The 12,026-nt window shown below is 39.4% G+C and overlaps 1 protein-coding gene across 1 annotated transcript in view; it reads left to right on the plus strand.

Moving 5' to 3' along the window:
• Positions 1–10,734, plus strand: part of LOC118785942 (SH3 domain-binding protein 4-A-like) — a 31,384-nt gene extending 20,650 nt beyond the window's left edge. The window contains exons 4-5 of the mRNA XM_036540896.1: positions 9,566–9,754; positions 10,196–10,734. Coding sequence (XP_036396789.1) covers positions 9,566–9,754; positions 10,196–10,420 — 414 coding nt within the window. The 3' untranslated portion in view covers positions 10,421–10,734. The remainder of the gene's footprint in view (positions 1–9,565; positions 9,755–10,195) is intronic.
• The last annotated feature ends 1,292 nt before the right edge of the window (positions 10,735–12,026 follow it).

Raw genomic sequence — 12,026 nt, forward strand, 5'->3', positions numbered from 1 at the left:
TGAAACAGTGAATGATGTCTATAAATCTTCATTTCGTAGGTTTTGAAAAGTTATTTTGAACTGTGGTTTTGCAGTATTTCCTTTTTATTCATAAAAATGCAAATTCAGTACTATATCCTGTGGAAATATTCAGCGTTATTTATTTGTCACATCAATTTCGTTAATGGGAGTGACGCTCTGAGACCGTTTTGGAAATATTGTCACATTACCTGTCTCCAGTGTCTCCTGTCTTGTTAGTGTGTGTCTCTACTGTGACAGTTCAGCAGCATTCTCTGGCTGCCTGTTTCAGAAGAAGAGCTAAATGAAAGGATATGAAGGAAATCAAAGGGATAACATAGCATATGTGCACACGGAATCTGACAGTCTTCAAGCGTGTATTGGCATTTGTATTCACTTTGAGGAGGAAAGAATATGAACTGATCATGTAATATATAAGCTGTGTATATCTCATGTAAATTAGCCTATCCACAGCCCAACTTCAATGTGGCTCTTTAATTGGCTATAACTACAAAAAACCCAATTACATCCCTTAACAGATCACATGTACTTCTCTGGACATTCTGGTTATGGTTAGAATAAGTGGCAACCCATTCTTATGTACTGGGTGAAATGTAACTGCTAATGAGCTATTCATGAAGCTATAATGTTGGTTTTTCAGTGTAAGACATTTATGGTCAGTCCAGCTCCAATGTAATGTAATGAACAATATCACATTGGCATACCTATTGCACATTAATTTTGATTTGGCATATTTTGCATCTGTTTCAAGCATTACCTTAAGCCTGACCCGAAAAAACAAAGAGGGTGGGATAGAGATAGAGGATGGTGTGGGCTGAAATTGAGGGTGATGTGGGCTGAAATTGAGTTTGGTGCAGGCTGAAATGACAGTTTGAAGTTTTGTGTGGGCTGTAATGGAGGGTGGTGAAGGGCTGAAGAGAAGAGTGGTGCAGACTGAAATGGAGGGTCTTGCTTACCGAAACAGCCTGCACCTGAGCTTTAGTGCAGTTTAGTGACAAAAATAAACCCGTGTAATGCTGGGGTGTGATGACTACTGGTATGCTATTCTCTTTAATAGTTAGTGATGCAAGCATTACATTTAATGGGATTAAATTTGAATTCAAATTTAAAGCATTATATTTATATATATGGATAGGATGATGGGTGGAAAATGGTTTTGGTTCATTTTAATCTCTGGAACATGGTTCTCTAGAGAGCAGTCTGGCTCACATATTTTGTTTTACTCAAATGCAGCTGTGAACCTCTTTACTGCTTATTACCATAGTTGTACCCACCTCCGCAACTGGGAATACAGATAACCGTTCAACAGAAGGAATGGCCTGTTATTCTCCTTTTCTGCAGACTAGGATTACACTGTGCCAAACCCTGCATGTGTCTTGGCCTGGCTGAAATGACTTACTTAGGTTTTGTATTGCAGAACACAATGCAATGTCATAGAAAACTAAATTAAAAGATACACACTTCTGTAGGAGACTAATGTTTGTTTATATTTCTCTATCTTTTATTTCACAACGCATGTGTTATGTGTCTATCTATATGTGAAAAATTAGCTGCTATTATCAGATTTTTTATAACGCTATCCCTTGCTAGAGTGGTGCGAATTAGTGTAAAGATGCCTGTGCCCATGTATGACATTTGCGCATCTACGTACGAGTACGAGTAGCTATAGCTGTGACGGGTTAGGTTAGTAAAACTGCTAATAGCTGTTTGTGTCACACACTAATAGTCTTCGAGAAGAGAGGAATGAACATTTGAGAATTCAGGACAGTTCAGACATGCAGCCTCTTTAATTAGCCAGCAACACTTCAGTATTAGCCAAAACAAAACAAAACAGAAAACAAATACATTAATCTTCCCTTAATCTAAGCATTTTACCTGCCAATTGGCACAACATCACCATGCATTTCACTGTCCTTATCCCTGGCCATTATCAGAGCAGTGTCAGATAAGTTATGAGTTATAAGTTAACTTAAGTTTCGTACATTTATTTACTTATTTTTTTTGCTTGGCTCATCACAATAAAAAATGGGCAGAGTTGTACTCCAGTGACTAACCCTAAGATAGTATCAGATGGAGGAAAAGTGGAAAGTATTTTCATTCCAACTTTTCAGCCAATTCCCTTTAATTTGTAGGCTCTATGATTATGCTCATAACTGTCAAGTTCAAGCAATAAACTGACAACCAGGTCCCTGTTAGGATAAAATCAACACACTAAATGGTATAAATGCCAAACTGACTTTTCCATTTACAGACATGTCATCCAAGATATTGCCTACTTGAGAGGACTGTGAAGACTGCTCTGAAGCACCTTTGCTCTCCTGTGAGGTCTCAGTGCGGTGAATTAAGTGAATAGGCCTATGCCTTTGTGTCACCTGTTTTCTAACCCCTTTTTCGGGAGCAGAGGATGAGAGGAGGAATGAACAATCTGGAACTGCAGTGGGGACATAACAGGATTTTTGACTAACAAATGAAGAGGGTCAGTGATGGATGGATACACCTGCATTTGGTTTATGCGTTCAAGCTTGTCTCGATATTGTGAAGGGAAAGTGGAACCCAGAGGCCTTAGCAGTGCTCAGGACCTAATAAATGCTTTGTACCTCAAAGCAATGGCATTTGACAAACAATTAGTTCATCTCGTCCAATGTTACTGTGAAGTTTTGAAGGATGTATTGGATTTTTCTTTTTGGCTGGTACTGTCGTAGAGTGTTTTAGTAGTTTTTGTGAACTATATCGCTTGTTGAAAAACTAGATGCTCATTACTGTGAAAAAGACAAACATGCATATTGAAACAGTATCCACATACTTTTAGTAATTCATTTGTATAAATGTGACCTAGCTAGTGTTGATCATGCCAACCGAATGATCAAACAGATGCTCAAACAGCTTGATCAAACAATGCCATCATGGCAACAGCCACACTGATGGATACAGTCCTACTTTTTCTTTTATGTGTAAATGAAACCTTTTCTATCACACATGAGTGAGTTGATCTGGCGTGCTCTGCAAAGCCACAGGTCTAAGTAATGGAATAAGGGCATGCAAGGATCTTGTATCAGTGGAATACGAAGAGGCAGGGTTGTTTGTGTTTGTCTGCTGTAATACAATCAATCTGTATGGTGTCTGTGTTGGTGGGCTATTTTTTCAGATCACCAGCTGAGTGATGTTCATTTGATCATAAGCCTGGATTCACAGAAAGGGCAGGGTGTTTTTTAATATCTCTTTTCGGATTAAAGACATAAGAATTCTTAACATTTCAAGTGTTTCATCAGACACATACTCACTGTGTAAATATTGATGTACTGTTTGTGATACATAGTTACAGTACTCAGGAAACTGTCTTGATTGCAAAACTATTTCAGGAAGTATTTTCAATAAAAATGTCCCAAGTGTAGAAATCATGAAAATCATTAGTCCTGTGTAATAATGTAACCTCTCAAAATCGAGTGCCTGGACTCATGACATGCGAGCTTTGTAACTGAATGCAGTTTTTCAATGTGTTTTTTTCCTTTATTGCTTTTGGATTCAGCAGCAATCTTGCAAATATTTTACATATTTCATATATATACCTCACAGTTTTGAGTAACAATGTGTTAGATTTGAGGGAAAAAAGATTGCTTCACTAATATGCGGCCCTGAAGCCAGAGGTTATTGATGGGAAGGCTTGTTCACTCGCAGCCATACTATCAATTAGGAACCAACAACCCCACAGACGAAACAGTGATAATGAATTCGGAAGAAAACATATTTTACCCCTCACCTGGCAACCTCTCCCATTTACTTCCTAAAAGCCCTTGTCATCATGATTCAAATAAGAGGTTACAAATGGATGTTAGCATTTAAATTGACCCCATGCCAATTTTACCATTCATTTCTCACTTCGAGTTGACCTATGTCAGCTAATTAAAGCTGAATTATGTGCATTTTGAAGGAAACGAGCCCAAAAACCTTGGATAAGTATCTGAGCAAGAGAGTGGATGAGAGACAGTGAGAAATTGAGGTGGTGGTGGGTGGGTGGGGGGTTCAGATTTGAGGGAAGTCCAGATGGGCAGGTATGTAGCTCTATTTTTAGCAGTTTTGACAGTGTCAGTGGGAGGCCTGAGTCAGCACTCAGTGCTCATTAAAACAGTCACACATGGACATAGGCAGCCAGCTTGAGCTGCTTAGGAATGCTTTGTTTCAGTTCAGAGATACAAATGAGGAACCTGGCCTTTTCCACTACAGAAAAGTGGAGTTACAGAATTGCTGTCAATACACACACACATGCACATAATTAGTTGTTCAGATAACTTAGATATATACTCAAAGGTATGTTTGTTTGACCTTCAGTGACTGCATTTATCTTTGACACTCTGGTGCATTGGCAAATGTTACCCTTCAGAGGTCCTTCAAAGATTTTTAGTGAAGTCTTTATAACATCACCATTACATTTTAAGTTTTAAAAGGAAATGAATATAACAGTGACATAAATTAAAGTGGCCAGTTTTTAGGAATAATGAAATCATTAATCATTTCCTTTACTTTGGTATATAAGGATTTGACCATAAACCATTGTGATACAAAACACATATGTCTTTAAACTATTTCCAAGAGACTAAGTAGTGTGCAGTTGTTTCTGTCCATTTACAGTACAATTACACAGCACATCTATGACACTATATGTAATGTAATATTTCACCAGTGCTTTACCAGCCTCCAATAGTACTTGTCTCAGGTGTTTACTAAAGAGGTATGCAATTCTGTGTGACTAAATTTGAACTTCATCATGTCCAGTTTCTTTTTTTTTTTTGAGACTTAGCACAGAAAAATGTAGTGGCTCAGAACCAAGATCATATGTCTCATTCCTTTCTCATAGACACCTTTACATTCACAACCTCATTGATGAAATAAGATTAAATAACGTTTTGTATATTGATGGCTACTATGTTGGACGTGCCCAGGTATTGACAGTAAGGGTGTACTATTTTAAGGCAATGTGAATGAACAGACCTCAGCTTCTGCTTTCAGCAGGCTTGGATCAGACCTACTGATTGGCGAGGGACCCAGACTTCAATCCATAAAGGAAAGAAGACAGTGATGTTGATGAGCAGCTTACTGGATTTGGAGACAAAAGAGGAGAGGGGCACTGGGTGGGTATTTTGGTAATATAAGCCAGAAGGGTTACTTGTTGTGTGCATTGAGCTAAACAAGTGACAAAAGTAATGAGAAAGGTGTTGAAGACAATGCCGGTGGTGGTAGGTGGTGGACCTGCTCTGTTAGCAGTTTTTTGGGAAATAAAAACTGGATGGAGAAATGTCTGCAGTTTACCAGCTGGAGAAGACAACAAATTCTTGGCGGTGAGCTAAGAAATGAGCAGCAAAGACGAGAAGGAGGAGAGGAGGGAGTGATACTTGTCCAGATGAGGGTGGAGTTCTACTCTCTATCTCCTCTCTGCTATACACAGGTCTGAGATCAGGCCAGCTGGACAAGGGGCAGATAGAGGGCAGAGTTAATGAAAGAGTTTTTAAGTGGACTGGAGGCTGCACAGCCATCCGAGACCTGAGAAGGAGTCAACGGAGGAAGCTGTGAGGAGAGGTGAGGAGGAGGGGTGACGAGGTGTCCAGTATTTTATTAAAGGTCCACTTGGAGTCAGTGTAGCTGTGAACTGGACACAAGCAATTTGTAAAAAGCAAGAAGAAAAAGACTTCCTTTCCTGATATATCGTGCCATTAAATCTTATGCAATCATGAACCGAGGATAGCATTTTGACCTTGGCAATAAGAAATGTCATCTTGTAATGTTGTGGAGAATGGAAGAAGTCCAAGGTCTGTTTGGAAAATCACAGCCCTGCAGATGTTTCCTGTGCATGGGTAGCTGCTTAACACAAGAATCAGTTTTGGATGAAAAGGCATTAGGGGATCACATGGCCTCCGTACTGCTAGGCAAGCAGAACAGGCATTATGGTTATGTCTGTAGCTCCTTTCTTGAGCTTCTTTCACTATTGAGAAACCCATGTGTTAGTAAAAACAAATACAATACTTTAACTTGATGGCTTTCATATGGTTTATTTAAACATGCTTTGCAATGAGTAACAGCTGAAACCCAAGTTATGTATGCTATAATGTACACATACAATAATTGTATACCTAACACCTTATTTATCCACATTTGTTAATATCTGAAATGTTGCTATTGGGTAGATTATTTCGCTGGTGAACTTTCCAATCTATACTAAACGATTCCAAGAATAGTGGGCGGGGTGGGGTTTCCAGCAATTGCGTCTTTACTTAGACCTACATTTTGCGATTTGCTTATACTCTCTCATTTTTCACTTACATTGCGTGTTCCCATTCACATTTCTCAGGTGAGGGGAAGTTAAGTACATTTTGGTGAATAATTCATGGCTCTGCTAACCCGTCTCCCAAGAGAGCTGGGTTTTTGCGGCATGCCAGGTAAATATGTGAATAGTAAATGATGGCAAGAGTGCCAGGTTCACCATCACGCTGTAATCTCAGCTTGGATGATAGCCCTGTGTTTGTGGAGGTGGAGAGGGTAAGTGTGCAAGAGTGTGTGAGTGAACAAAGGCGATATCCCATACCGGAGTTATAAATTTAATCTTCCAGATTTCACAAGACCCTGCTGAAGAAACAGTCACTCTTGGTTTGCTTCACATGTGTTTCTGTTAATTGCAAAAAAACAAAAAAAATCTGAATAGCTGTGCAAAAAGTTCAAAGGCAACATCCCAGCATACAGAGAAACTGTGGCCAATAATATATACTCTGGTTTTCATTTGCACCATAAAATCTGTCCGCCACACTTCCAGACACCGATAGTGAATTATGCCGTGTGGTCGGTGTGGGGTCTAATGCTCACTATGCATAGAACTTGCATAATATTCTGGGAGACGTTTTGAGATTCCCCAGTGGACTCGGTATTTCCTCTGAAGGCTCTGAACATTAGTTGAGAAACATGAATTCAAAGCAAATGTTAACATGAAGGAATGAGTTTTGGAAAGGCTTAATATAAAACATATTCAGACACTGCATATTTGTAAAATCAAAGATAATAACTGCTGGAGGCAGAGCAAGCAGAAACATCCAGCGCACCAAATTATGCTAGAGCTAAACACAATACTGTGGAGCTGGATATATTCAGCCCTCAGGATTTTAAATGTTAAGGATTCAAAGGTGGGGTAAGACACTGCTGATATAGGATTGCTCCTAAAACAATCTGGCACAGAAACCTGCTCAGCACAATGAGTATAAGGGTGTGGATGTCTATAAAACCAAAAAAAAATGAACTGTTCTGTGAATAAAAACATGAATTTCTAAAACACCAAGTGCCCATTGTGAAAACTGTGAAAACACCAGTGATCTTATAGAATTTCTGAAGTGAAGGCCAAAATGGCCATATGCTTTGCCCCTCTGCTCTTTCAAGAATTCCTGAAATTTCTGGACTTCTACACTGTGCCTCAGAGTTCATTACAGAGTCTTGTTGCAGCAGAAAGACACAGTTTACATCATGCAACTATTAGTGTAAGTCTTAGGGTTTAAAAGAATTGAAACTGAGGGAATAGGTTTCAGCAAGGTGATGCTCAATTTACAACAGGTGACGACAGGTTGCATTTGTAGATACTTTCACATAGTAACAAATGTTTATGTGAAGGGAGACTAATGAGTCAGCTTTTCTTCAAGAGGCTGTGTTTTGCCCTGTTAAGTGTTAATGATTCATCAGCACAAATACCTTATGCTCAATTGTATCCTACTGAGAACCCATTACTCCCCCTACTCCCCTGGGAGTTTATTGAAAATTAGGTGAAGGCCTTTTTGTCCTTGATGTTCAGCATTTTTCCATGAAATTTTGAAAGTAAAGGTGGTGGGTTGGTGAGGGAGGGGGGGACTGTGGAGTAGTGTCAGGCTGTTGTATTTTTACTCTTTTGGGATCAGCATATTGTGCGAAAGCGGGTTTTTTTTTGCAGTATTTACATCAGGAGTGTGATAGTAGGGAGGGGGAGTTGAATAAATAAGAACTTTCATGTATGCTTAATAAAAGAGCATAGAAGCACAACCCTTGACTATATTAAAATATACTTGAATTATGCATTCGCACAGCTTAAAAGGCTAAAACTAATTTCATTTGTATATTAAAGGCTGTTTACTTACTGCCCCACACTGCACTTATCTTTGTTAATGTAAAACCAGTTTCCAATGAAGGCATTTATTTAACTACAGTATGTGCATTGCTTCACCAGAATGGGCTTTATTTTCAGTTCCTCGAGCATGTGTAGAAGTATTGTTGTTTAATTTGTGTATGTGTGTTTTTTTCATTTACATGTGTTAATATTCACAATTATCAGTAAATTATGGTTTGAATGACAGTTTTCAGTTAAATCCACAGTTTTAAAGCAGGCATATTTGAAGGTGAAGGGACACCTTCATGAGAAAGTGAGGCTGTAGGGCTGTGACGTGTTTATTAAATGTTCCTTGTGCATACATTAAATTCTTTGTGCCGGATATGTGAAGGCTGTTTCGATTTCTCTGCTTTGTGGAATAAATAACGTTTGCATGACACTCCAGATCCCACCTTTAACACCTTCTCAATATGAGGAGCATTGGCCACCTACTGCTCATATCTCAAGTTCATATCTTCCCCCATAATTTCCAAGCCAGTTTAGAATGATTAAAATCTCACAATTTCACAGCCTCAGAAAATACAGATGATTGAACACCAGTTGTGGGTCTGCTGATAAACTCACAGGAGCATCCAAGGATAGTCACTGGATAAATCTATGGTATGTTTGCAAATGGGTGCAAAGATTAAAGATCAAAGCTTAAAAGCTGCAGTTTAAATTAATTATAGCTAAGTTTTTTTTTTTATCTTAGGTGGTGTTTCTTGATTGAACGGTTTTGGGGGAAACACTTTAAGTACCATAGTTGTTAGGCTATTTGTTGCTCAAGTTAGCAGTCTTTTCCTAAGGCTCACTGTGTTATCGTGCAGTACAATCCAGACATTTGGTTTCATTTATTGGGGAGATGAGGATTATCCACTCTGAGGGAATGATTTCCAAGAAGGAAATGGGTAATTGTCTGAGATATTTTTACTTTTTTCCAAACAGTAGTTTTCTATTTTGGTGTCAAATCACTTAATGAGGAGACTAACAAAGACTGAACTTTCCTCTGATATATGTGCACTTCCAAAGAGGGCAAGGCAGAGTTGGATGCCTTGATGCATTCCTGAAATTTCTGGGTTGTATTATCTTAATGAAGCAGGGCATTCTTGGATAAGTGTTGTGGGCAGGCAGCCTATTCCACTATCCCAAAGTCCATCTGAGTAATGAGACGAAAATATCACGTATGTCGTCCCTGACCTTCCGGTTTTTGTGCTGTTGGTTTGCACAATGTTTGTTGTTGGCTGTTTCTGTGCTTGTCCCTTTCTAATAAGACAGATCGTCCACTCTCTTTTTGGCTTGCAGATATGTGATAAAGAATAAATTTAATTGTCAAGTCGGCACTATGCAGGGGATTTCTGTGACGTGACCTGATCAGTATTTCCCATCCCCTTGCCCCCACAGGCCCTGCTGAAGATGGACTGTCAGGGGTTGGTGGCCAGGCTTATCATGGACTTTGTGCTGCTGACCACAGCTGTGGAGGTAGCCACTCGCTGGAGGGAGCTGGCTGAGAAGCTGGCCAAGGTGTCCAAGCAGCAGATGGAAGCTTATGAAGCTCCCCACAGAGACAAGAATGGTGTGCTGGACAGTGAGGTGAGGGTAATCTTCTACTCTCAGGAGCATGCTGGGACATCCTGATGACCAGAACTTTCTGAACTAAAAATCTGTGTAGTTTATTTAATACTGCTAACACTACTACTATAATAATACATTGCTTTATAGGTTAATGTGCTTTTCATCTGTTTCAGCCAGTTTTTTTACTGTTCTGGGTATATTAACAGGGTTTTCTATACAGCACTGGTTTCTTTTATTTTTTAAGGGGTTTTTTATTTGTTGTCTTGGCTTCACATAAGGTAGTACGTGAAATCTGCTTTTTTGAGTTATACATACATACATAGCCAAGACAGCAAATCAAAAAATGTGTGTGTACATATACACATGTTAATCAATTTCCAATTTCCAAGTTTTGATGAGGTATTTGGGACCATTTGTTCTAAAATCCTGTTGCATCTCCATCTCTTTTTCCTGTCACAGGCCATGTGGAAGCCAGCCTATGACTTTCTGTTGACGTGGGCTGCCCAGATTGGGGACAGTTACAGGGATGTGATCCAGGAGCTGCACATCGGGCTGGACAGGATGAAGAGCCCCATCACTAAGCGCTGGAAGCACCTAACGGGCACGCTCATCCTCGTTAACTGCCTGGATGCACTCCGGAGCTCTGCCTTCAGCCCTGTCGCACAGGACGACTTTGCCATCTAAACCAATCCTGTTGTCCGGACTCTGCTTTTTATCCCCACCCCTCAGGATGATTTAACCATTTAAGCCCCGTCTTAGACTTTCACTCTACTTTCTTACCCTTCCATTGTGATTGACACTGTCAGGCTGCATCCCAATCTGAAAGAAAGCGGAGGCAGTGAGTGAACAAGCCTGTACTTCAAATGACATCACACAGGTTCAGGAAAAAAGGGAAGGGTGTTATTTGGGAACGCATTTAGGACACAGTCTGCTGTCATATTTGCACGCCATTATTCATGATGGAAAAAGAAGGACACTGCTTTACACAAAACCATGGAAACAGCAGAGGCGGTGACTTTTGGAAATCACTTCGGAATTGTATAATGCTAACATAGTTGAGAACCATTAAACACAAATCAGAAACTGGGTTTTAATATTTTTTACTCACTTTTACACATTTTTGTTTAAACCTTTTCCTTTCCTTTGAAGTTTAGGAAGTGTACAGAGAAAACATTATTTCAGTTGTTAATTCTGTGCAAACTATACTCACAATGGTTACTCAGATAATTTTCTTTAAAAATTAGCTAAGCAATTGTCACTGCACTCACTCCATCCTTTGCCAGTTGCCGTCTTAATGAGATGAATGGCGCTGCGGAGGTGTCTGGTTCCAAACTGCAAAGTTTAAGTCTCCTTTCAGTTTCCACACTGAGCCACTGCCTGACCTGCCTGACCTGCTTTTATGGACCTGTTCCACTGTGTGACAGAAATGTAAACATGGTACATACTCCACTTTTCCCAAGAGAAAACTGGCAGGTGAGCTAGTTAGCTAGCCAGGAATGGAGGTTACTTTTCCTAGCTAGATAACTATTGTTGCAGATACATATATTGCTAGTGATTTTCTGTGTTTTTTGTAAATATTGCACATTTCTGAGGTCTATATGTCTGCATCTATCATTAATAGATGTAACATTTGTAGGTGAGTAATTTCCTAGAATGTTACATGTCAGCAATATCAAAGCTGTGTGTATCTGAATTAATCAGATCTGAATATGAGGGATGAAGGTACATGTTTTCTGTCATTAAAGCTTGGCAGGGCATCACCAATTGTAAAAGCTACAGAACTACAGAGCTGCAGGTGATGTCAGCACTAAGTGGGCAGGTTAGGCAAACCAGGGGAGTGAGATTCGGCCTTTTCCAGTTTGGAACAGCCTCAACCATGTGGCACAGTCCCTTTTTTAGGGGAAGTTCATGTTGGGAACATAACCACTTAGTTACAGAATCTGTTTTCATTATGGAAACCTGCCTAACGTTATTACCAGTGTGCCACCTCCACCCAAAGAATAATACTGTTGTGAACTGTTTGAGCGTATTACAACAAACACCTGCATGACTTTACACAGTTCTGAAATAGATAATAACAATAATGACAACAACAATAATAATAGAAATGATAATAATAATAATTGCATTCCAGTAAGATGTGAGGTCGCAGCTTTAGTTTATATTGTACCTAAAATTTGATTGCTTCCTACAATGTAGAGCAACCCCCGGCAACCTTTCTAACTTAATTTTAAGGAAAAGTCAACTTACAATACGTTACTTTGTTACATTGGTTATTATTTCTAATTGC

The sequence above is a fragment of the Megalops cyprinoides genome, chromosome 11 (genome assembly GCF_013368585.1).
Source record: "Megalops cyprinoides isolate fMegCyp1 chromosome 11, fMegCyp1.pri, whole genome shotgun sequence".
Classification (NCBI taxonomy): Eukaryota; Metazoa; Chordata; class Actinopteri; order Elopiformes; family Megalopidae; genus Megalops; species Megalops cyprinoides.